Source organism: Zootoca vivipara, chromosome 2 (genome assembly GCF_965207765.1).
Source record: "Zootoca vivipara chromosome 2, rZooViv2.hap1.1, whole genome shotgun sequence".
NCBI lineage: Eukaryota > Metazoa > Chordata > Lepidosauria > Squamata > Lacertidae > Zootoca > Zootoca vivipara.
Genome location: NC_142584.1, coordinates 2,682,404 through 2,705,995, shown reverse-complemented (window position 1 = coordinate 2,705,995; position 23,592 = coordinate 2,682,404). Strand labels below are relative to the sequence as shown.

Sequence of the window (23,592 nt, the reverse complement as noted above, 5' to 3'; positions counted from 1 at the left end):
GACTGTTGTGAGTTTAAAATCACTCAAAGGCAGGACTGAGTGCGTTCCACACTCAAAAGAAGAAGAAAGATTAGCATTCTGCACCAAGAATAAATGAATTCTGCAATCTGTATAAATTATGTAAATCAACCTCATACTCTTAATAGTTTTTCTTTATTACTGATTTGAGTGATTTATACTGCTAGTACTAGTTATGCTGAGGAGGAAGGTGCTATGTGGAGGACTGAATCTGTGCCCCAACAACAGGAAATTTTATTTAAGTGCTCTTCAGGCTCCAGAGATTTTAGCAGACATTGGTCAGATGCTTTCAATAATATTTTTGCAGCCATAAGGGGTAGATACTTGATTCTTATTTTAAAATGAAAGCTGAAATTTTCAGGAAGGTGAATTCTGCACCGAGTTCTGCACTGTGTACTTTTCCTATGCTTTTGCAGAATTGCAGAGTATATGCACACGCACACACACCCCCTATACTCTTGAGGACTCCACCAAGATTCAATGTGGTCCTGATCCTCCTCTACCAATGGATCTCAAGGTTTACTAACCCCAAGGAAGGACCTGGCACCCCAGCACTTACCACCTTTTGGGACAGCTCATCCACCAGCAGCTGATTCTGCTGGTTTTTCTCTTCGACCTCCTGGGATTTCTGGTCGTAGTTGACAGCCAGCTCTTCCAGAGCTTGCAGCACCTCCTTTACCTCCTCCTTGGCTGAGTCGTTCTCTGACTGCAAGTGGCTTAGCTCACGCTGCACCTTTTCATTGTCCCCACGAGTTGACATTAGCAGCTGGTGGGGAAGAGGCAGAGAATGGGATAAGTAAGGACCCAGTAGGTTAAAAGATGTCAAGGGCAGTCAAGAAAGAAGCAAGACAGACTGAACAGGAGGGCCAAATAGTGATGATGTGGGATAGACAGGAGTCTGAACAGTGTGAGATAGAGGAGTGTCGAGAGAGAGGGCTGGTCCACACTTAGCATTTGCCCCATGCTTTCTACAAACAGTTCTGCTCTTTCCCAATCTGTGTCCAAGTGCTTTTTTGTTTTGCCATGCCACTTTCCCCAGGAAAATCCGCTCTTTAATTCTGAATTTGGACAAAGGGGAATGCAGGTTTTCCATGGATTGTCATTTGCTCTGATTCAGTGGTAAAGAGTGAGTATTTGAGGAGAAAGCTCCAGGGCAAAAAAAAAAAAAGAGTGCTCAGAGAAGTGCCTAGAAATGTGGAGCAATGGTAAGTGTGGATGAGCCCGAAGAGTAAGAGAGAGAAAATGTATGCAAGCTGGAATGGGGTTGTTGTTTAGTCGTTTAGTCGTGTCCGACTCTTCATGACCCCATGGACCAGAGCACGCCAGGCACTCCTGTCTTCCACTGCTTCCCACAGTTTGGTCACTCATGTTGGTGGCTTCGAGTACACAGTCAAACCATCTCGTCCTCTGTCGTCCCCTTCTCCTTGTGCCCTCCATCTTTCCCAACATCAGGGTCTTTTCCAGGGAGTCTTCTCTTCTCATGAGGTGGCTAAAGTATTGGAGCCTCAGCTTCACGATCTGTCCCTCCAGTGAGCACTCAGGGCTGATTTCCTTCAGAATGGATAGGTTTGATCTTCTTGCAGTCCATGGGACTCTCAAGAGTCTCCTCCAGCACCATAATTCAAAAGCATCAATTCTTCGGCGATCAGCCTTCTTTATGGTCCAGCTCTCACTTCCATATATCACTACTGGGAAAACCATATCTTTAACTATACAGACCTTTGCTGACAAGGGATGTCTCTGCTTTTTAAGATGCTGTCTAGGTTTGTCATTGCTTTCCTCCCAAGAAGCAGGCGTCTTTTAATTTCGTGACTGCTGTCACCATCTGCAGTGATCAAGGAGCCCAGGAAAGTAAAATCTCTCACTTCCCCCTTCTATTTGCCAGGAGGTGATGGGACCAGTGGCCAAGATCTTAGTTTTTTTGATGTTGAGCTTCAGACCATATTTTGCGCTCTCCTCTTTCACCCTCATTAAAAGGTTCTTTAATTCCTCCTCATTTTCTGCCATCAAGGTTGTGTCATCAGCATATCTGAGGTTGTTGATATTTCTTCCAGCAATCTTAATTCCGGTTTGGGATTCATCCAGTCCAGCCTTTCGCATGATGAATTCTGCATCTAAGTTATAAGCAGGAAGACAATATACAGCAGGGGTAAGCAACCTAAGGCACGTGGGCCGAATGCGGCCCAATTGCCTTCTCAATCCAGCCCACGGATTGTCTGGGAATCAGTGTGTTTTTACATGAGTAGAATGTGTGCTTTTATTTTAAATGCATATCTGTGTTATTTGTGGGGCATAGGAATTCGTTCATTCCCCCTCCCCCTCCCCAAAATAGTCTGGCCCACCACATGGTCTAAGGGACAGTGGACCGGCCCATGGCTGAAAAAGGTTGCTGACCCCTGATATACAGCCTTGTCATACTCCTTTCCCAATTTTGAATCAATCAGTTATTCCATATCCAGTTCTAACTGTTCCTTCTTGTCCCACAAAGAGATTTCTCAGGAGACAGATGAGATGATCAGACACTCCCATTTCTTTAAGAACTTGCCATAGTTTGCTGTGGTCAACACAGTCAAAGGCTTTTGCATAGTCAATGAAGCAGAAGAAATAGATGTTTTTCTGGAACTCTCTAGCTTTCTCCATAATCCAGCGCATGTTTGCTATTTGGTCTCTGGTTCCTCTGCCCCTTCGAAATCCAGCTTGCACTTCTGGGAGTTCTTGGTCCACATACTGCTTAAGCCTGCCTTGTAGAATTTAAAGCATAACCTTGCTAGCGTGTGAAATGAGCACAATTGTGCGGTAGTTGGAGCATTCTTTGGTACTGCCCTTCTTTGGGATTGGGATGTAGACTGATCTTCTCCAATCCTCTGGCCACTGCTGAGTTTTCCAAACTTGCTGGCATATTGAGTGTAGCACCTTGACTGCATCATCTTTTAAAATTTTAAATAGTTCAGCTGGAATATCATCACTTCCACTGGCCTTGTTATTAGCAGTGCTTTCTAAGGCCCATTTGACTTCACTCTCCAGGATGTCTGGCTCAAGGTCAGCAACCACACTACCTGGGGTGTACGAGACCTCCATATCTTTCTGGTATAATTCTTGCCACCTCTTATTGATGTCTTCTGCTTCTGTTAGGTCCTTTCCACTTTGGTCCTTTATTATGGTAATCTTTGTATGAAATGTTCCTTTCATATCTCCAATTTTTTTGAACAAATCTCTGGTTTTTCCCATTCTGTTGTTATCCTCTATTTCTTAGCATTGCTCATTTAAGAAGGCCCTCTTGTCTCTCCTTGCTATTTTTGGAAATCTGCATTCAATTTCCTGTATCTTTCACTATCTCTCTCACATTTTGCTTGCCTTCTCTCCCCCACTATTTGTAAGGCGTCACTGAACAGCCACTTTGCTTTCTTGGATTTCCTTTTCATTGGGATGGATTCGTATCAAGATCATTCTATCATTTTTGAGATTGCATCCCAGTACAGCTTTCACCACTCTTTTGTTGACTATGAGGGCCACTCCATTTCTTCTATGGGATTCTTGCCCACAGTAGTAGATATGATGGTCATCCGAACTGAATTTGCCCATTCCCTTCCATTTTAGTTCACTGATGCCCAGGATGTCGATATTTATTCTTGTCATCTTATTTTTGACCACATCCAGCTTACCTCTATTCATGGTTCTTACATTCCAGGTTCCTATGCAATATTTTTCTTTACAGCATCGGACTTTCCTTTCGCTTCCAGGCATATCCGCAACTGAGCGTCCTTTCGGCTTTGGCCCAGCCGCTTCATCAGCTCTGAATCTACTTGTACTTGTCCTCCACTCTTCCTCAGTAGCATGTTGGACGCCTTCTGACCTGAGGGGCTCATCTTCCAGCGTCATAACTTTTATATGCCTGTTGTCTCTGTCCATGGAGTTTTCTTGGCAAAATATTGGAGTGGTTTGCCAGTTCCTTCTCCAGGTGGATCACATTTAGTCTAAACTCTCAGCTATGACCTGTCCATCTTGGGTGGCCCTGCATGGCATAGCTCATAGCTTCTCTGAGTTATTCAAGCCCCTTCACCATGACAAGGCAGTGATCCATGAAGGAGTAGTGGTTAGCATATTGGACTGAATAGAATAGAACTGAATATTGGACTGAATAGAAAGGGGTACCATACATTCCTAGAAGAAAAGGTCAGATATGAATGTAGCATGCAAGTATAAAGGTGATCTACTCAGTAGAAAGAACATAGCAATGAGAGAGACAAAGTTCATACCAGCATGCGTGCCCATACATGTCAACATATAAGCAAACTCTTGTAAACAAACACGTACAGCACTGCTCACCTCCTCTTGGTCCAGCATCTGCTGCTTGAGCTTCTCCATCAGTTGGCTCTGCTGATTGATTTCATCATCCTGGATGGAGAGGAAACAAACATTTCAGTGGTGGTAGCCACCACGTGCTCTGCCACAGACACAAGATATCAGGTGTGGAGAGAAAGGTTCAGGGTCTGAGGTGAGGATAGGATTTCAAGCATCCAAGCAACCTGAGGGGCAGGGGAGGCTGAACAGCATAAAGCAGGCACACCTAACTCCCAAGAGACTGCCATCTACTCCCACTATAAAAATACTGGCAGTGATCTACCCATTTCCATTGCCAAGAGTTGTTGAGCTTTTTGGGGGGAGGGTTGCTCAGTGTTGTTGAGCTTTTTTTAGGGATCGATCAGGAGCACCATGGAGATCTCTTTGATCCCACAATCAACCTGGAATGCCCCTGCGATCGACCAGTAGACCTGTTGGACATGCCTGGCATAAAGGAAGGAGGGGAGGCCTCAGACCTTGTCATCAAGTTGCTTGTAGAGTTTGCGGATTTCCTCCTCATACTTGTGCCGCTCCTCATCTGAGATTCGGATGACAATGGAGGAGTTGTTATCATTCATTGGCATCTCATCACAGGTATCAGGCACGGCCTTCTCGTCATCACTCAGCTGCTCTGTTTCTGGGACATTCTCACCTGGGAGGATTATTTTAAAAAAGGAATTAAAATAATTTTTAAAAACCACTGTGTCCCATCCCCACATGATTTAAATAAGCAGCAGCACCTTATTTTGATGCTGTCATGAAGGCAGCTCCGCAGTGCCACCCCACAACATTGGCCACTCCTATTCTACTCAGTCTGTTTGCTATTTTCTGCCTTTGGCACTTTGAAGAATTGGAAGGTGGTTATATTTTGTATTAATACGTAACTGATCTGAAAAGTGCTATCATATATGACTCTAGTTTGTTTATTTCAACTTAAACAATATCAACTGATATGTGTTCCAGTAATCAATATCACCTATTTTACAGTGAATCTAAAATGTTATAATGCTAGTAGTGCTGTAACAAATTGCTTGTTTGGAATGTTGTACTATGTTTTGAAACAAACTGATATTAGGTTGCTGGGAGCAAAGATCGGCCGTGGCTGTCCCCAGATGCAGACGTGGTCATAATTCTTGCTACAAGTGTTTCTCCACCACCACTATTTTGATCTGTGTGATGGCTGCTATGATGGGAGGATGTGCAATTTTTATTGTATCATTTTAAAAGAAGGTGGGGTAGTTTCCCAAAGAGGAAACTTTCAACAAGAACAAGCCCAGTTGTGCCAGAGGACACCTCCCACTCCAAATACATGGGGTAGATGTGGATAAAGACATGAAACTTTATTATGAATCGGCTTGCTTATGTTGGCTAAAATAATGGACGACATTGCAGAACTCAGATTTACTAGATTTGGAAGGTTTCGATAATCGCTTTGGGTGGCATGCCTACCTGGGATATGAAAAAGTTAAAATTCATAGAGGCTTCCTGAATCATATCATAAGGAAGTCACTATATAAGTTATGGGAGAAGTATAAATATTTATTGGAACCAAAAAAACTCCCTGGTGGCTATTCCCTTTGGAGGCCATTGCAGTGAAAAGAAAAATATGGAAACAAACTGGGCCACATACAAAGACCTACTGGTATTAGAAGAAGAAGATAATCAATTGTAAGTGAAAAAAATTGAAAAAATCAGACATCACTAACAGACTGGCTACAATATTACCAATTAAATGAGGTTTTAAAGACAGACAGGAAAAATGGTTTTGCAACAGAAGAATCAAAATTAGATAAAGAATTAATACAAAATAGGAAAAGAGTAATATCCAGAATGTACAAGCTTCTTTTAGAGTGGGAGGTGAAATATTAAGAAGTGAATTAATTCAAAACCTGGCTTTGATTAAATTTCACAAATTATTAGTATATAGATAACAGAGGAAATGGGGAAATGACCAAAGAAGCAGGTTAACAAAAAGATAAGACAGACCCTCATTGAGGAAGACTGAAGTCTATTGGGAAAGCTATGTAATTGGAAATTAAGAATATGGTGGCATAAGTTTTCTTTTAAGAATTGATGGATTTAAGGACATATGTATGTTCTTCCTTTTTTATTATTTTCCTATTTTCTTTAATTTTTTGTTTGCCTGTTATTTGTTAGTAAGAAATGGAACAATTTGTAAAATGTAAGAAAACTAATAAAAAGCATTATTTTTTTAAAAAGAAAGTCCCATGCCTTTTTAAAAAGATGCAACAGAAGTAGATTGAACTGCAATCCAAACACAGCCTACAGATTTCCTGCTCACCATTGCGCCAGCGCCCCAGCTCAGCCTCCAGCTTGGCAATTGTCTCCTTTAGGACCTTGTTCTTCTCCTTCTCTTTCTCAAACTTCTTCTTCCACTGCTCAGCTGTCAGTTCCAGATTTACCGATGCTGTATTCTTGATTGTCTTGGCCCTGCAGATAATTGTGTTAGGGATGCCAAATACCCTTCACAGGTATTTGCTCCCTGCAGAGAAGGAATTATTGTTAGATAAATTTCCAGCTGTAGTGCATACCAAGTGATTCCAAGTGATTAGGAATTTTGCCTTGGCATGTAAAAATCTACTTTCCCCCAATCTTTTGCTCTTAAATTTCCTGTGCCTGAAGAAAAACTGTGTGAGTTTCAAAGACTTGCAACTTTTTCAGCAACATTCATTTTTTGTCTTTCCCTGCAGCAGAACTCAATGAAAGGAGTAGGATGCGGCTGGGTAGTTACCTCTGTCCAAACATGAGTGTCGATTTGGTCTCGGCATCATTGTAGCTGGAAGGTGAGCAGCAGATGAACATGGTGGTGCGGCAGTTTCCACCAAGGGAATCCTGGAGGATGCGAGTCATCTTGCTGTCCCGGTAGGGCACATAGCTCTTCTGCATAAGACAATATGAAGCAGGCACATTTGACTTATTCATGCACTGGCAAAACTGGCCACCAGACTCCCAAAACACTCCACGGCACCCTCTTAGAAGGGAAAGGAACATTCATTTTACAAAGTCATTTTAGAATCTATTGACTACTGAATATAAATTTATCCATAAAATTTTGGATATTTCTCTACCAAAAGAGATATTTTGGGCCAATATGGTAGTTATATCTTTTGGAAAGTTGCTTTTTTGTTTATTCAATATGCATTTGAATAAACCTTTTAAGATATTGTAACCCAAAGTTTGCATGATGGTTCCTGAGATAAAACAGCAGGTTTTCATCTATGTTTGTATACAATTGGGAACCATTTTAAATCAAGATGCAAAACTGTACTGATTGGTTTCAAAATGGCAATTTTCTTTTTGGTGTCTTAGGATACCCAAACAACATCAGGTATGAAGCTGCTAGCTCATTATAGTTGTTGACCAGTAATCATTGTTCAATGGAGGTATTTAAGCAAAAAGATGTCCATCTGTCATGGATGCTTAGTTGAGATTCCTACAGTGCATGAGATTGGACTAAATGACCCTTGGGTTCCTTCCAACTCTACAATTCTAGGATTGTACAGTGGTACCTCTGGTTAAGAACTTAATTCGTCCCGGAGGTCCGTTCTTAACCTGAAACTGTTCTTAACCTGAGGCACCGCTTTAGCTAATGGGTTCTCCTGCTGCCACCACGCCACTACCGCGTGATTTCTGTTCTCATCCTGAAGCAAAGTTCTTAACCTGAGGTACTATTTCTGGGTTCGTGGAGTTTGTAACCTGAAGCGTTTGTAACCCGAGGTACCACTGTATATTCATAGTGATCTCAAAGTGCCAGTCCATATAGCCAAATGGCACAATCTATACACAAGGCAGAGGAATCAAGAGGTTTGGGAGAACTAAAGGTTGGCAGAATTTTATATATATATATATAGAAAAGATATGCTAAGGGGGAACTCCCCACAAATAGTCCAATGATGTACTCAGTGGCCATAGAATGCTCAATGACTGTTGGGTGTGGGTGGGTGCATGTGGAAAAATGGGTTGGGGGGGAGGAATGGCATGGTGTATTCTGATGGAAGGTATGGCTGATTAGGACAGTGAACATGAACACTCCTTAACTACAATACCCTCTATACCCTAAATCTCACAAGCACCTGCTGCCTTTGCCATGAATACATGGTGGAGAACATTCCCTCTCGAAACCTTGCATAACCAGTTAATTATCACATTCTTGCTGTTTTCCAGCTAATGGAAGGCATATGTGCTCTCTTCAAATATCATGGTACCAATATTTTTGCTGCTGAGAGACAATTCAAGATAATATGTAACTTGTATATTGGTTATGTTTCCAATTACCTTTCAGATAACATTTCAGAGATTTAATGACCTTGTTGATTCTGGATCTTAACGAGTTTGCTGCTTTGTCTGTTGAACCTTGACTACTAAATTTAGGCTTTGTACAGATGTTGGTGACTTTATTTATTTATTTATTTACCAGGTGATATACAGCTCTCTGACAGAGCTCCCAACACAAGTCTGCAACAGGGTTTATCCTGGTCTAAGTGGACATCTGAAAGCTGGGTTGTACCGTAGTTAAGGAGACTGCCCACTGTTCTTTTCCTGTGCCTGAATACAACTAATTTGCCTCCCCATTTACACACTTACCTCTGAAAATGCACAGGATAGGTTTTGTTTGTTTCTGTGGGAAACTCTCAGAGCTCTAATAACAGCCTGTAGAATATACAAGTCTCTTGTGGAGAGCTTACAGGATGTATGCAGCAGTGGTCTACGAGGTGCTGGTAGGGAGAGGTGGTGGCAAGGTCAGCATGGTGCAAACACACTGGTGAGGCCAGTCCGGTACTTCCACAGATGCATTTGCACCTCACCAAACTCTCCACCGCTTCGTCCCTCCCAGGACGACACAGTGAGGCAGGTAACAGGAGGTCAGGTAAGCACCGCTGCCCTGCCTTGCTGAGCATTACTGGTTTTATGTTGCTCTATTTTGTTCTATTTAATGCTAGACTGAACATGCTCAGACACAACAGCTTCATGTGTTTGGTGTTCCAGTCTAAATAGTGCAAAGCTATTGTCTCCCAAAGAGCCAGATCTCACCGTGCCCTCAGCCAGAGCAGAGATGACATTGCCAAGCGCTGACAGGGACTTGTTGATGTTTTTGGCCTCATCCAAGACAGCTCCCTCAGCTCCAGTCTTGCTAACCTGCCAGGAAAAAAGAGAAGCTTGATTACTGTGTTGAAGATAATTATTTCAGGCACTGCTGGGATCTATATAGATTTCCAACATGGGACAGCTAAATCTGCTGTTTATGGGAGAAATTAGACCTTGCCTGACTCTACAACTGGGCCAGGGACACCTGGCACCTACACCCCCTTGAAAAAACCCCAGCACCTTCTCACTGCCAGCCAGATCCACCAGGTAAAGCTTCCCACTCAGTTTCTGTTCAGTCTCCATGTTTTCCTGCTTGATGTTGATGAGGAAGATGCTGTGGCTGCGGGAACTGTGCTCATTCATGTCTGCAGGGGCAAAAGAGTGAGAACATAGGAGCGCTAGAACCAAGCCGGTTCCCTATAGGGAAATTATGAGCAGAGATATCCTGCACTGGAAAAAAATACCCCAACTCGATGCCTATCTAGGCCTAGGGTGGCATTCAATTAAATAGTTGCACAGGCAGAATAGAGGTGTTATTACCCAATCGTTTGTACACACTCTTGTGTGTTTTTCACTGTGGTCTCTGGACAAAACAGATGTCAACGCATTAGGAAAAAATCACTCAAAGAGCCATTTGTCCAGAGAGAAGAATGAAATGAACATGAGGGAGCCCTGATGAATCAAGCCAAAGGCTCACCATAGCCCAGCATACTGTTCTGACAGGAGACAACCAGAGCCTGTGGGAAGCCCACAAGCAGGGCCTGAGTGCATCAGCCACTCTCCTCACTTGCAGTTCTCAGCAGCTGGTATTAAGAGGCACTTTGCCTCCAGCTGTGAACCACTGCATGCACAGAAGGAGCAACAATGGCCTGATCATGTCTTGTCTAACTCTCTGGATAAAGGGGGTATTGTGTGTGGCCTGGAATCCACACATACAAATCCTAGCTGCCAAGTTATCCCTTTTTTTAAGGGATTTTCCATTATGCTGAATAGGCTTCCTCGCGAGAAAAGGGAAAACTTGGCAGCTATGATACAAATGCAATAAACATTTTTCTCAAATATTTCTTACTTCACAAAGGCTGGGGCAAGGGTGGAATTACTGTGCTCAGAAAACACAAAATGTGAGGAAGAAGGCTATATTAGAACGCTTGTCTTATTTTTCTAAGAAAAATAAAGGGTTTATTTGATAAACAAGGGAATATTCAGTCATGCAGACTCACAGCTGAAATCGTAAGCCCAGGAAGAATGTTATCACAGTCTATGCTGTTTGTGTAATAGCAGGTCCATGTTTTGTGGCTTAGGCATGATTGGGAGCAAGAGGCTGCAACCCCACACACTGCCTCTAGCCGGGTGCAGCAAGATTGTTGTTTATGACTTCACAGTTGGATTAGAGTCTCTGTTAAGACTTGGCTGCAATTCAGAGAAGCCAGAACACACCTTCCCAAAGCGCTGATGTTACACAGAAGCCCCATTGCCACCACAGCTCCCTGCTATGTTACTTACCAATCACAGTCTAGCTCACTGGCCCTCTTTACCTCAAAGTCCATGGTGGGAACCTCCATCCTTTCCATACAGAATCATAGAATTGTAGAGTTGGAAGGGACCATGAGGGTCATCAAGTCCAACCCCCTGAAATGCAGGGATATTTTGCCCAATTTGGGGCTCGGACCCACAAACCTGAGATTAAGAGTCTCATGCACCACTGACTGAGCTATCACCCATCACTTCTGACTGAGAGCTAATGTGGCCCAGAGGTTGGGGTGTCAGACTAGCACTGGGAAGACCCAGGTTCACATCAGCACTCTGTCATAAAGCTTGCTGAGTGACCTCAGACTAATCAGTTTCTCCCAGCCTAAACTATGTCACAGGATTGTTGTGAGGAAAAAATTGTGGAGAGAGACTTGTGTTCACACCTTTGAGGAAAGACAAGATATAGAAAGGCAAGATATATGTGTAATAAGTGAATGAATAAACAATACTGTCTACATCTCAGGCTCCACATCTCAGACATTTCAAATTTGCCATCTTTCATTTCCATGACCAGGCTCAATTTTTTTTAAAAAATAAATAAGTAAATAGAGAAGTCCTATTTAATTCCTGGTAATTTTATTTTCCTGTGTTTGAGACACTGGAGCAGAAAGGGTATTTCCACGTCATAGATTTAAAAGGGTTCAATAGCCATTCCTGCACCAACAGTATTGAAAAAGGGGTCACATTTGATCATCCCGTTCTGAGGAAAAATAATCATGAACTCACAATAAAAAGGATGTCTGGAAGGGCCCACAACTTTGCAGTGTAGATGCTATCAAAGGTTTAACAAGGCTCAAGCACATGTTGGCTGTGTTCACATTTGATATTTAAAGCATCGTGATACCACTTCAAACCTTCATGGCTTACTCCAAAGAATTCTGGTTGCTGCAGTCTGCTGTGTGGAGGTTTGTTAGGAGACCTCTGTTCCCCTCACAGAACTACATTTTTCAGTTCCTCTTCATAGATAATTCCCCTTCTGTGAGGGGAATACAGTATAGGGATCTCCTAAGAACATGCAGCAGCCTTAATAAACTCCAGCTTCCAGGATTCTTTGGGGGAGCCATGGCTGTTTAAAGTGGCATCATGGTGTCTTAAATGTATGCTGTGAATGTGGCTTTTGTTTATTAAAGTGTGAGAATCTATTAGGAGTAGCTCTCTCTGCTTCATACACCCCCCTTGAAACCTGAGCCCACCTCATTCAGGCCTTCCCTTAGCATGAGCAGAGTACCATCCCAGTGTTTCCTGGGATACAAACCAGGCCTGTAATGACTTGCAACGCACCAAACCGTATGCAGCCAGCCTGCCATGGCAGACACCACTGGGGGGTTGTACTGAGCTAGTCCAGAGCTCCCCATACACCCAACCACACCATCATAATCCCTCCGGCCCATTTGTATTTCTCAGAACTCACTGGTAACAGCCACATGACGGTTAGATTTTCCCTCGTCAATGACATCCAGGATTTCTTCAGGGCTCGAGACAAAGCGTTCAGTGCAGCCCTGGGGGGGGGGGAGAAAAGGGCATTTGTCATAGTATATATGATGATGTTGACCTCATCTCTCTCTTTTTTAATTCAGGCTGCCACCACCACCACGCCTCATGCAGCTCAACCGTCCACCTGGCCAGCTTCCCCTGCCTTCTGGCCATAGACAGATGCCCCAGGGTAGGTTTCCCTAAACTTATCCCTTCTGCATTTTGTAGGATAATAAACCAGTGCGGCCAATGGCGAGGGATGATGGGAGCTGGAGTTCATCAGTACCTGTAAGGCATAAGCTGGGGCAGGAGGCCTGAGGATATACACTAAGGTTCCACTGAGGAAGGGAGAAAATTGTGGGGACTGCTTTTCTACCCCACAAAATGGTTAGACCATGGTAATTATACAAAAGTATCTACACCTCTAGTTATTATGAGATTTTTTTTAATGACCAGAACAGTAACTGCTTTTAAAACACACTGCCTTTTTGTAACTTAATCCTTGATGTATCCAAGCACAAGCCTTTAAATCTTGCTGCCTCCCCATCCAAAGCTTGAAAATGCACCCCTGAGGTAACCACTGGCCAGACCCAACACTCAGTGCCACTAGCGCTCTCTCCCTCCCTGTGTGACACTTTCCCAGGAATCTCACCTTCACAAATGGCACCCGGTTCTTGTCCTCGTGAACGGAAAGATTGGTCTTGGTCACTATGGGCAAGGAGAGGAGATCATTCAAAGAGGGCCCAGTTGATCCAGGAGCATACATTTCACTTCATTCCTTCACCAGGGCAGCGCCCCTGACAGTCACTGTTTCCTATCAAGCCCTTCTCCTTTACTCCTAGCTTGCAATGCCCTGTTCATACCATTTCCCCTCAACATCCCTGATGATAACTCACCATCTAACAGATCACGGATTTTGTCCAAGTAGATTTCAAAGTAGGAAACCTGGGGTGGAGAGAGAGAGTAAGCAAACAGAAGAGACATAAAGATGTGGGGGTCCTCAATTTCCCCTCAGTTATCATCCTTGTGAACACATTCCTTTCTAAGAACCACAGTGCTCAAAGTGTGAATAAGTAATACACTCTGGTCACACATCTACACCATACGTCTAATCGAAAGCATATTTATGCCACTTTTGAGCAGTCATGACTTCCCCCAAAGGATCCAGGGAGTTGTAGCTTACCCCTCACAGAACTACAATTCCCAGCATCAGGGGCGTCTTAAGCTTATCTAGAGCCTTGGCGCAAGGACCCCTGCTGCACCCCCCCCCATGTTTCCCTCTGGGCAGGGCCGTCTCTAGGCCTGGGTCCAGTGGCGCGGGGCGCCAGGCCACCAGGGGCGCTGCTGCGCCCGCAGAGAGACGCGACGGAGGCAGCCCCAGGCACGCCTCTCAGCTGTTCAGCGGCTTCAGGCCACTCTCCGGAGGCGCGCGGGCCTGGGGCTGCCTCCACCACGCGCAGAGGCGTCGCAACAGGGGGCGACAGTGCCCCCTGGCCCAGGGCTGGTCCTACGGCTAGGCTGGGTGGTGCAGGGCGCCGGCCCTCCAGGCGGCAGCCGCGGTGCGTACTGCGCCCACCCGCCCGCCACGCTGGGAAACGGAGGCTCCAGGTGGCCCCACAGCAACCCCGGCAGCGCATGGAGGAGCAGCGCAAGGAGGAGCGGCCATGGGCGGCGCCCAGGAGGAGCCCTTGCCATGCTTGCCTTCCTTGGCTCTGCTGCTGCTGCTGCACTCAGGACAGGTGCGGGCTCCTGGCGGCGAGGAAGCAGCAGCGGCGGCAACTCCGAGGCTCACGCCTGGCCATGGCCCTCGGTGCCCAGCCGCCTCCTGGCAGCCCTCACACGGGCTCTCTCGCAACCGCGCGCTGTGAGGGTCTGGTGAAGCGTGTGTCACAGTGCGCCTTGGCGCTTCGGCAGCTCCTGCCACCATGCCCTGAGGGCCCCGTTCGCCGAGGGGGAGCCAGGGAAGGTGAGAGGCAGCAGGAGCCCCCTCTGGTTGAGTAGGGAAGGCAGAGGACGTTGCCCTGCTGCGCCTTCAGCGCACTTGGAGGACTCGGATACAGTGCCGAGGGCAGAGGGGGCCCCATAGCACCTGTCCTGGGACCCCATAGCACCTGTCCCATGTCACTGCTGCCTCTGGGAACATGGGAAGTTGCCTTATCCCAGGCCAGAGTATTTTCCTGCCTAGCCCAGTTTTCTCTGCTCTGACTCATCTCAGGCAGAGAATATTTCCCAATACCTGCTATCTGATTTTTAGTTTTTACTGAAAATGCCAGGGATCAAGCTTGGGACTTTTTTCATGGAAGCCATGTGCTCTTCCACTGAGCTATGGTTCCTGTGAAGCTTCTGGATCCTCTGCACTAGTTTTGTCTAGGTAGTTGATGCCCAAGAAATATTATTGAACTTTCCCTCTACGTTCACCTGCTGACAACTACCTGAGGTCCTCTGCCAGCCCTTGAACCAGAGGATCCGACTCCCTGACCAAGATGTGCCTTTACAACCATCTCATTTGAGCATCCCACCCATTGCAAATACAGATCCTTTGTTCCCAGCACCCACCCCTGTTGGCCATAGCCCTAGCTATACCCCACTGCTATTCCGTATGCCTCTGACCTTAATGTGGAATTCCAGGTTCTCATCCATGGAGTAGATGTGGTTGAAGATGTCCTGGGCAATGCGAGGGATGATGCCCATGAGCTGAGGGTCATGCAGCTTACCCTGGAGGAACAGAAACATCAGGAATGAGCCAAACGGATCTCCTCAAATGCTTTAGAGCTCAGCTTTAGCTTTGGGGGGATAAACAGTCCCATCTCCAGGTGGTAAGGTGGCAAGGATCCCCCCTACCACTGGGGTCTCTCGAGATGTTGTTGATGTACTGCAACACCAGGACTACAATGCCCATAACTCCATGCCAGCTGAGACTGATGAGGGTTGAAGTCCAATACCATCTTGAGAGCCACAGGTTCCTCACCCCATTCCACTTTTGCTCCTTGACCTTATGGCAGGGCCTTCTTGTCAGTGGCTTCCTAGCTATGACCTAGTTTTCTCCATGCCTTATATTATATTATATGCCTTCTCACCTCCATGGTGTGAGTCTTTCCCGAGGATGTCTGCCCATAAGCAAAGATTGTGCCATTGTACCCAGCCAGCACATCTGCAAAAGAAAGAAAGAGGACTCATTTATTTCCCCCGTTGGCTTTCTGCCTCACCCTTCCTGCCCCTTTGTACAACTCCTACTAAATGCCCACCATTTTACCGATACTGTACCCAGACTAACCTTTGACAATCTGCATGGCACAGGCATGGTACACCTGATCCTGGGTAGTGTTGGGTGGGAAGACACGATCGAAGGCATAAGGCTTGCCCTAGAAGGGGGGAGAAAAGAGACGTCAAGGGCTACCTAGGAACAGCCAGAGGCTTAGAGGAAATGCCCATTCCATCTAACTCACGCAGCACACACCTCACCGCCCACCTATTCTGTTTCCATACTCAACCAGCTCAACAGCAATCAAATCTTCTGCATTCTTACTTGCAAACCCAACTCCAGAGTGCCTTAATCCCAAGTAAATCTGCACAGGCCTGAATATGGAAGGATCCCCTACTACAATCGCCCTCCCAACCCTACTTTTGTTTTCCAAATGTCATGACAAGGCCTTGTCATCAGGGGCACCTAGGCTATGGTACTCTCTACCCCATGAAAGCTGGCAGGTTACATCTTTAAGCACCTTACTATGAACCTGTTTTGATGTGGGAGGGCTTTATGAACATTTAAATTGTGATTGATTTTGGTTCTTGCTTATTATTCTGCTGTTCAGATGCTTTATGTTTTTCCCCCCATTTACTGTTTATGATTACATTGTTTATTTAGACACCCATATGCAATGGAAGGTATAGGGGATCTATAATTACATACATACATACATACATACTATATACATATTTCTTCCACTCCTCCTAGATAGACTTACCTTGGAATTTCCAAAGTATTACACCACAGCTCGCCTCTAGGAGATCTAATTATTTACAGAGTTTGGATAAGAAAAGTGGATTTAAAAAGCCCCCATTCCCTCAGTACAGAACTGCCTTTTTGTCTTGCTGCTGTGCTACTCTGGTAGGTCTTGCCACAAAGCAAACAGCATTACGTGCTGCCCACACACTCTTTTTTTGTGCAAGCAAGGCCCATCCCCCCTCCCAGCCAGAAGGAGGTGGAAATCCAGTGAAATCATACAAAGGCACCGGAGGGTTACTTTACCAAAGGGTATGTGTTATTCAGTCTAGACCAGCCTTTCTCAACCTTGGGCCCCCATATGCTGTTGGATGACAACTCCCATCATCCCTGACCACTGGGTCCTGCTAGCTAGGGATGATGGGATTTGTAGTCCAACAACATATGTTTGGAATCCAACATTGAGAAGGCTGGTCTAGACACTATGGTTCTGACAACTGGCAAGTTTTTTGTGTGTAAAATAAGCCAGGCCAGGCCACAAGATGGGAAGGACTGGCTGAGTTTCTGCCCTTGCACACAGACTGCTCTGAGAACAGGGAGCTGTCCAACTGCTAGATGCCTTTAAACATAGATTTGGTGACTGTTCTTAACGCCAAGCCTCTTTGTAGTGGCCTCTGTCCCTCCATTTGCTGTACTGTAGCTCTGATATGCTTCTCCCAAGAACTGTCAAAAGATGACTCTTAAAATCAGGTACATGCAATGTAATACTTCCCAGTACCAATCTCCAGTTCTACTTCCCAGTTCTAATCTCCACCCTGTGTAGATTAGAACACAGCCATAGCTCTAGCATCTTACTAGCGCTTGGGGCACTCGGTCCACTTCAACCTGCTGTTGCACTCATGCTCAGTTTGCAAGCTTCCCTACAGGCATCTGGTTCACCACTGTGAGAACAACACTGGCCTCATCCAGCAAGACTCTCCTTCTGTTCTTATGACTTGTGGCAGGATAACATGTACCTGAAGTATTTCTGTGCAGTAATTGCTTAACAATCTGATGCATTCTGTTTCGACTATACACAATTTTGCCTTTTGGCATGATCTCTGGAACGTAACCCTGAGTAAGTTAAGAGTTGCTTTGTGTGTGTGTGTGTGTGTGTGTGTGTGTGTGTGTGTGTGTGTCTTCAACTCAGAACACCACTTCATGCATTTGAACCCCCTGGTCCTGAATGGGGTAACTGTGCCCCTGAAGGACCAGGTGTGCAGCCTGGGAGTCATTTTGGACTCACAGCTGTCCATGGAGGCGCAGGCCAATTCTGTGTCCAGGGCAGCTGTCTACCAGCTCCATCTGGTACGCAGGCTGAGACCCTACCTGCCCGCGGACTGTCTCGCCAGAGTGGTGCATGCTCTAGTTATCTCCCACTTGGATTACAGTGGTACCTCGGGTTACATACCTAATTCGTTCCGGGGTGCGGTACATAACCCGAAAAGTACGTAATCCGAAAAATTGTGAAAATGCACTTCTGCACGTGCGCAAACTGCGCAGAATGCTTCTGTGCATGTGTCACAGTGGCCGGAGTGGACTACTTCAGAGTAACGACGCTACGCAGCTCTGCATTTTATTCTTTTATTGGTGCTGCGTATTTACAGTGCTCAAGTCATTGCTATTTACACGGAGCGATGTTGTCAGTCGGTTTCAGAACCTCCTAATGGCTTTTGGCGCGTCTTTCTCCAACACAAAAGCTTTGGCAGACCCATCCTCTTGCCCCTCCTCTTCCTGCGTAATTCTGGAGTTGGGGGGATGGGTCTTCCCCCCTTACTTGCCCCTTCCTGTCCCACCTGGGACCCTGGCTCCTCTACCTTGCCTGAGCCTCGGACACGACTTCCTGCTTCCCCACTGGAATCGGAACTCTCCCTGCTTTCCCCTTTGCTCGGGGACGGGCTTGAACTCAGGAGGGGAGGGACTTCGCGATATCCCCTGTCCCTCACATCCACCCCCCTCCCAAGCTCTCCTTCACCCCTCCCCAGGCCCCCCCCATGTGTCGGTGACGACTGGAAGCCTAAAAACTCGGTGCTCTCCGAGCCCGTTGGTGTGAACACCTCCCCCCAGTCCTGCGAGCCCCCCCCTTCCGCCTGGGAGGACGGGAATCCCAAAAAGTCCGTGGCGTCAGAGCTGGTGGGGGTAAAAATGTTTTGCCAATCTGCTCCTTCCTCTGACTGGGTGGATCTTGGCGACACCCATACCTCATCCTCTGGTTCCTCAAACTCCGCTTCCCAGCGCCATGGTGAGCTGTTCTCCCGTGCCTCCTCCTCCTCCCCCTCCCTTTCCATGTGCCAGGGCTTGGGTCTGTGGGGAAAGAGGGCGTGAAATTCTTCCACCAAGAATTCCTCCTGTATCTGCGTGGCGGGAACCCATTCATTCTGGGACGGTGGAGCATCCTCCCATGCCATGAGGTACTCCAGGCCCCCCACCCCCCACCTTGAATCCAGGATGGCCGTGGCCTCATTGAGTTGCTCCCTGCTTTCCCTCTCCCCCCCTCCCTCGGGGGTTTGTTCGCTGTCTCTGAGCCTGCTGCTTTCCCTGTACGGCGACAGCAGCGATCTATGAAACACTGGATGCACCCTCATGTCCTCTGGCAGTGCCAGCCTGTATGCCACCGGGTTGACCTGTTGCGTGACCGTGAAGGGGCCCAGCCATTTGGGTGCCAGCTTTTTGCACCTCCCTCTGGTGGGAAGGCCCTCCGAGGACAACCACACCTTGTCCCCCACCCTGATGACCTCCCCTTGTCGCCTGTGGCGATCTGCCCCCTTTTTGTACGCTTCCTTGGCCCTCTCCAAGTGTTCTCTGAGCTGCTGGTGCACCGTCTCCAGTTCCTCTGCCCAATCCTCAGCCTGTGGGCCCTCCTCCTCCTCCTCCCTCTCCCTCTCTGGGAAAGATCTGAGGTCGCGCCCGTAATTGGCCTTAAAGGGCGACACCCCTGTGGAGACGTGCACTGCATTGTTGTAGGCAAATTCTGCTAGTGGCAAGCGATCCACCCAGTCCGTTTGCCGCTGGCTGACGTAGCATCTCAGGTACTGCTGCAGAATGGCGTTGACCCTCTCCGCTTGTCCGTTGGTCTGCGGGTGTCTAGCCGTCGACAAGCTGACCTCCACCTGCAGGAGGTTCATGAGCCGCCGCCAGAACCTGGAAACAAATTGGCGGCCACGATCCGAAATAACCCTTAAAGGCAATCCATGCAGTCTGAAAATGTGATCAACAAACAGTTTGGCTGTCTCTTCTGCCGAGACTGCCCTGGCACACGGTATAAAGTGACACATTTTGGACATGAGGTCCACCACCACCAACACTGCAGTCTTACCCCTGGACGAAGGCAGATCTGTGATGAAGTCCATGGACACCACTTCCCACGGCCTGTGTGGTGTGGCTAAGGGCTCCAGCAACCCTGGTGGCGCTGCTCTGACCACCTTCGCCCGCTGGCAGGTGGTACAGCCCCTTACATAGTCTCGAACATCTTCCCTCACCCCTGGCCACCAGAAGTGTCTCATGACTAGGTGAGTGGTCTTGTCCCTTCCAAAATGCCCCGCTGTAGGGTTGTCGTGCATCTGCTTGAGGACCGTACGTCGAAGCTGGGTGGTGGGTAGGTACAGCGCACCCTTGTAGAAAAGCAGCCCTCTGCGTTCTGCAAAGTCTTTTGCCTGCTCCCTCCCCCCTCTCAGTTCTCTGAAGATGCGGTTGGCAAATTCATCCGCTGCCGTCAGTGCTGTGAGTTCTGCCTCGCTCACCACTGCTGCTCCGCAGGACCATGCCGACGGGGGGAAAATGTGCCTTGGGGCTGGTGGCGCCTCCTCCTCCATGTACTCTGGCTTGCGGGAGAGGGCATCCGCCCTGACATTCTGCTCTCCTGGGATGTAGTGTATGGAGAAGTTGAAGTTCGAGAAGAACTCCGCCCACCGTATCTGCCGCTGGTTGAGCACCCTGGCAGTTCTCCAGAACTCCAGGTTCTTGTGGTCTGTGCACACCTGGATGGGGTGCTTGGCGCCCACCAGGAAGTGTCTCCAGTGCTGGAACGCCGCGTGGATCGCAAGAAGTTCCCGATCAAAAACTGTGTAGTTTCGCTCGGGCTGGGTCAACTTCCTGGAGAAGAAGGCACAGGGTCTCCACTCTCTGTTGGCGTCCAGTTGCAACAAAATGGCGCCCACAGCCTTATCAGAAGCATCTGTTTCAATGCGTAGGGGCGCGTCCTGAACCACGTGGAACAGGTTCTGGTCTGAGGCGAACACCCTCTTGAGGCTTTCGAACGCTGCTTGCGCCTCTGGTGTCCACCTGAACTTCTGCTTGCCTCTCAGGCAGTCAGTGATGGGAGCCGTAACTCGAGAGAAGTTCTTGATGAACTTCCTGTAGAAGTTGGCAAAGCCTAGTAGGCGTTGGGCATCTTTGCGCGTCCTGGGGCTGTGCCAGTCCAGGATGGTCTGCACCTTGTCCTTGTCCATTGCCAGCCCCTTGTCTGACAGCTTGTAGCCCAGGAAGTCCACCTCCTTGGTGTGAAACTTGCACTTCTCCAGCTTCACATACAGGTGGTTCTCCTTCAGGCGCTGTAACACCTCCCTGACGTCCTTCACGTGCTGCACTGGGTCGTTGGAGTAAATAAGGATGTCATCCAGAAAGACCAAGCATTTCCTGAAGAGTAGGGACCCCAGGACGTGGTGCATGAAGGCCTGGAAGCATGCTGAGCCCCCTTGCAACCCGAAGGGCATCACCAGATATTCAAAAGAGCCCAGAGGCGTGAACATCGTGGTTTTCCACTCATCGCCTTCCCGGATCCTGATCAAGTTGTACGCCCCCCTCAGGTCTAGCTTGGTGAAAATCTTGCCTCTGCGTGCCGCTGTCAGGAGATCATCCACTCTGGGCATGGGGAAAGCCACTGGCTCTGTCACCGAATTCAGCCGTCTAAAATCCACCACAAGACGGCGCTGTTGCGTGTCTTTCTTGTCCACCCAGAAGACCGGGCTGCCCCCTGCTGCCTTGCTTTCTCTGATGAACCCCCGCTTGAGGTTCTTGTCGATAAAAGCGCGCAGATCCTCCAGTTCCTGGTCTGACATGGCGTACAGCTTGGCTGGGGGTATAGTTGCCCCAGGCACCAGGTTGATCTGGCAGTCAAAAGGCCTGTGTGGGGGCAGGTGGTCGGACTCCGCTTCACTGAAGACCTCCTGCAGGTCCCAGTATGGTTTGGGTATCGCCTCACCCCCTTTGACGTGCATGGTGGCCACCGTGGCTATCGGAGGCCCCTCCCCTGGTTGGTGCTGCATGCAATGTTCCAGGCAAAAGTCCGATCCAAAAGTGATGCATCTCTGATGCCAACTTATGGAGGGGTCGTGGCGCGCCAGCCAGCTCATGCCCAAAACGATTGGGGGGTCTGAGATGGTGGTGACGTTGAATGCCAGTGTCTCTGAGTGCCTTCCAACCGTCATTCTCATGGGGGGGGTTTGATGAGTGATGGCCCCTCCCAGCAGCTCTCTGCCGTCAATGGTTGCCACGTGCAGAGGAAAATCCAGCTGCAGAAGCTGGATCTGGTGCTCTTCTGCAAAGTTTCTCGAGAAGAAGTTGGCTGAGGCACCACTGTCAATTAGGGCGAGGACCGTCAATGGATAGCCATTTGGGAGCGTGAGCGTCACTTCTAGAACCACTCCTGCTCTGGGAGGGGTGGGCTGGCTCTGCTCCTCTCTGTGCGGGTGGGTGGGCTGGGGCTGTTGTCTGCTGACTGTGCCTGGCTGCCGCCCCTTGTCTCCTGCAGCCAGGCTTTCCCGTTTCCCTGCTGTGGTGCTGCGTCAGTGGGGGAGGGCACAACCGTTCCCGCCTTTCCTTGCCACTCCCTGCGATGTGGGCAGTCTCTGACGAGATGCTGGGGGGAGTTGCAGAGAAAGCAATTCCCACCCCTTCCCTCCTTGCGTCTTGGCGCCGCTGGGGTTTGAAAAGCCCGCGCGCGCGCGCTATCAATCTGCATGGGTTCCTGGTCCTGACTGGCCCCAGGCGTGGCTTGAAAGGGTTGTTGAGGGAGTGGCTTCTCCTGCGACCGTGGGAACCAAGCCCGCTTTGCGCGCGTTGCTTGCTTGTCGCTCCATCTGGATTCCTGCCTCACCCCCACCGCCAGAGCCGCTTTGCTCAGTTGATCCATATTACTGGGCTTTGGACCTCTCGAGAGCTCATCCTTCACCTCCTCATGCAACCCCAAGTAAAACGCCGCTTGCATTGGGGCAGACTCCAGATCCCACCCCAATCTGTGCACCAGCATGGTGAATTTCGCCCAATACGCGCGAACTGTCATATTTCCTTGGCGTAAATTATGAAGTTCCTCCTTAGTCTGGTCCATATGACTATCGGACGAATACATCGTTTTCAAACCTTCTAGAAATAGTTTGACATTCTTCATGCAAGGATTCCTTGTTGCAATTAACGGTCTTAGCCACTCCCTGGCCGCCCCTGTAAGGTGCTCCACAATAAACGCTACTCTGTGCTCATCATCAGGGAACTCATCGTGGTGCAGCTCAAGAGCATACACAATCTCAGTCTCAAAGCCCTGAAACTCCTTCGGGTCTCCATTGAACTTGCTTACTAGGGTCCCGGCTCTCCTTCCTGGCAGCACTTGGACTTGGGGTGCCCCTCCCGCCTTGTTTTTCTCTGCATCCAGCTTGTTTTGGAGGTCTACCGCCACCGCCCTTAAATGCTGCTCTTTTTCCTGGAGCTCTCTCACCTGTTCCGCAAGTTGTAGCCGGTCGTCCTGGACCTTCTTAGTCTCCTCTTTAGCTGCCTTCAATTCTCCCTGCGCCTGCAGCGACAGCTGTTGCAGTTCTAGCTGGGCTTGCTCAGCGATCTGCCGCCACTTCTCCGCCTCTGACACGCTCATCCCGGCAACTCCAAAGTAGCCCAAAAATGATTAGGAGGTTGCTGTCACAGTGGCCGGAGTGGACTACTTCAGAGTAACGACGCTACGCAGCTCTGCATTTTATTCTTTTATTGGTGCTGCGTATTTACAGTGCTCAAGTCATTGCTATTTACACGGAGCGATGTTGTCAGTCGGTTTCAGAACCTCCTAATGGCTTTTGGCGCGTCTTTCTCCAACACAAAAGCTTTGGCAGACCCATCCTCTTGCCCCTCCTCTTCCTGCGTAATTCTGGAGTTGGGGGGAT

At 48.1% G+C, this 23,592-nt stretch overlaps 1 protein-coding gene across 2 annotated transcripts in view; it reads right to left on the bottom strand.

Annotated features, from left to right (window-relative positions):
• KIF5A (kinesin family member 5A) overlaps nucleotides 1-23,592 on the bottom strand; it is a 61,070-nt gene that overhangs the window by 20,766 nt on the left and 16,712 nt on the right. Inside the window, exons 2-14 of one of the 2 annotated variants that reach the window (XM_035102492.3) lie at nucleotides 15,743-15,830; nucleotides 15,546-15,619; nucleotides 15,079-15,183; nucleotides 13,365-13,413; nucleotides 13,121-13,176; nucleotides 12,407-12,494; nucleotides 9,706-9,830; nucleotides 9,412-9,516; nucleotides 7,112-7,260; nucleotides 6,662-6,810; nucleotides 4,836-5,011; nucleotides 4,345-4,413; nucleotides 578-784 (exon numbers count right to left, since the gene is read on the bottom strand). In XM_035102492.3, the coding sequence (XP_034958383.1) occupies nucleotides 578-784; nucleotides 4,345-4,413; nucleotides 4,836-5,011; nucleotides 6,662-6,810; nucleotides 7,112-7,260; nucleotides 9,412-9,516; nucleotides 9,706-9,830; nucleotides 12,407-12,494; nucleotides 13,121-13,176; nucleotides 13,365-13,413; nucleotides 15,079-15,183; nucleotides 15,546-15,619; nucleotides 15,743-15,830 (1,440 nt within the window). Of the gene's footprint in view, nucleotides 1-577; nucleotides 785-4,332; nucleotides 4,414-4,835; nucleotides 5,012-6,661; nucleotides 6,811-7,111; nucleotides 7,261-9,411; nucleotides 9,517-9,705; nucleotides 9,831-12,406; nucleotides 12,495-13,120; nucleotides 13,177-13,364; nucleotides 13,414-15,078; nucleotides 15,184-15,545; nucleotides 15,620-15,742; nucleotides 15,831-23,592 lie in introns of both variants that reach the window. The other variant, XM_088662810.1, reaches the window with a different exon arrangement.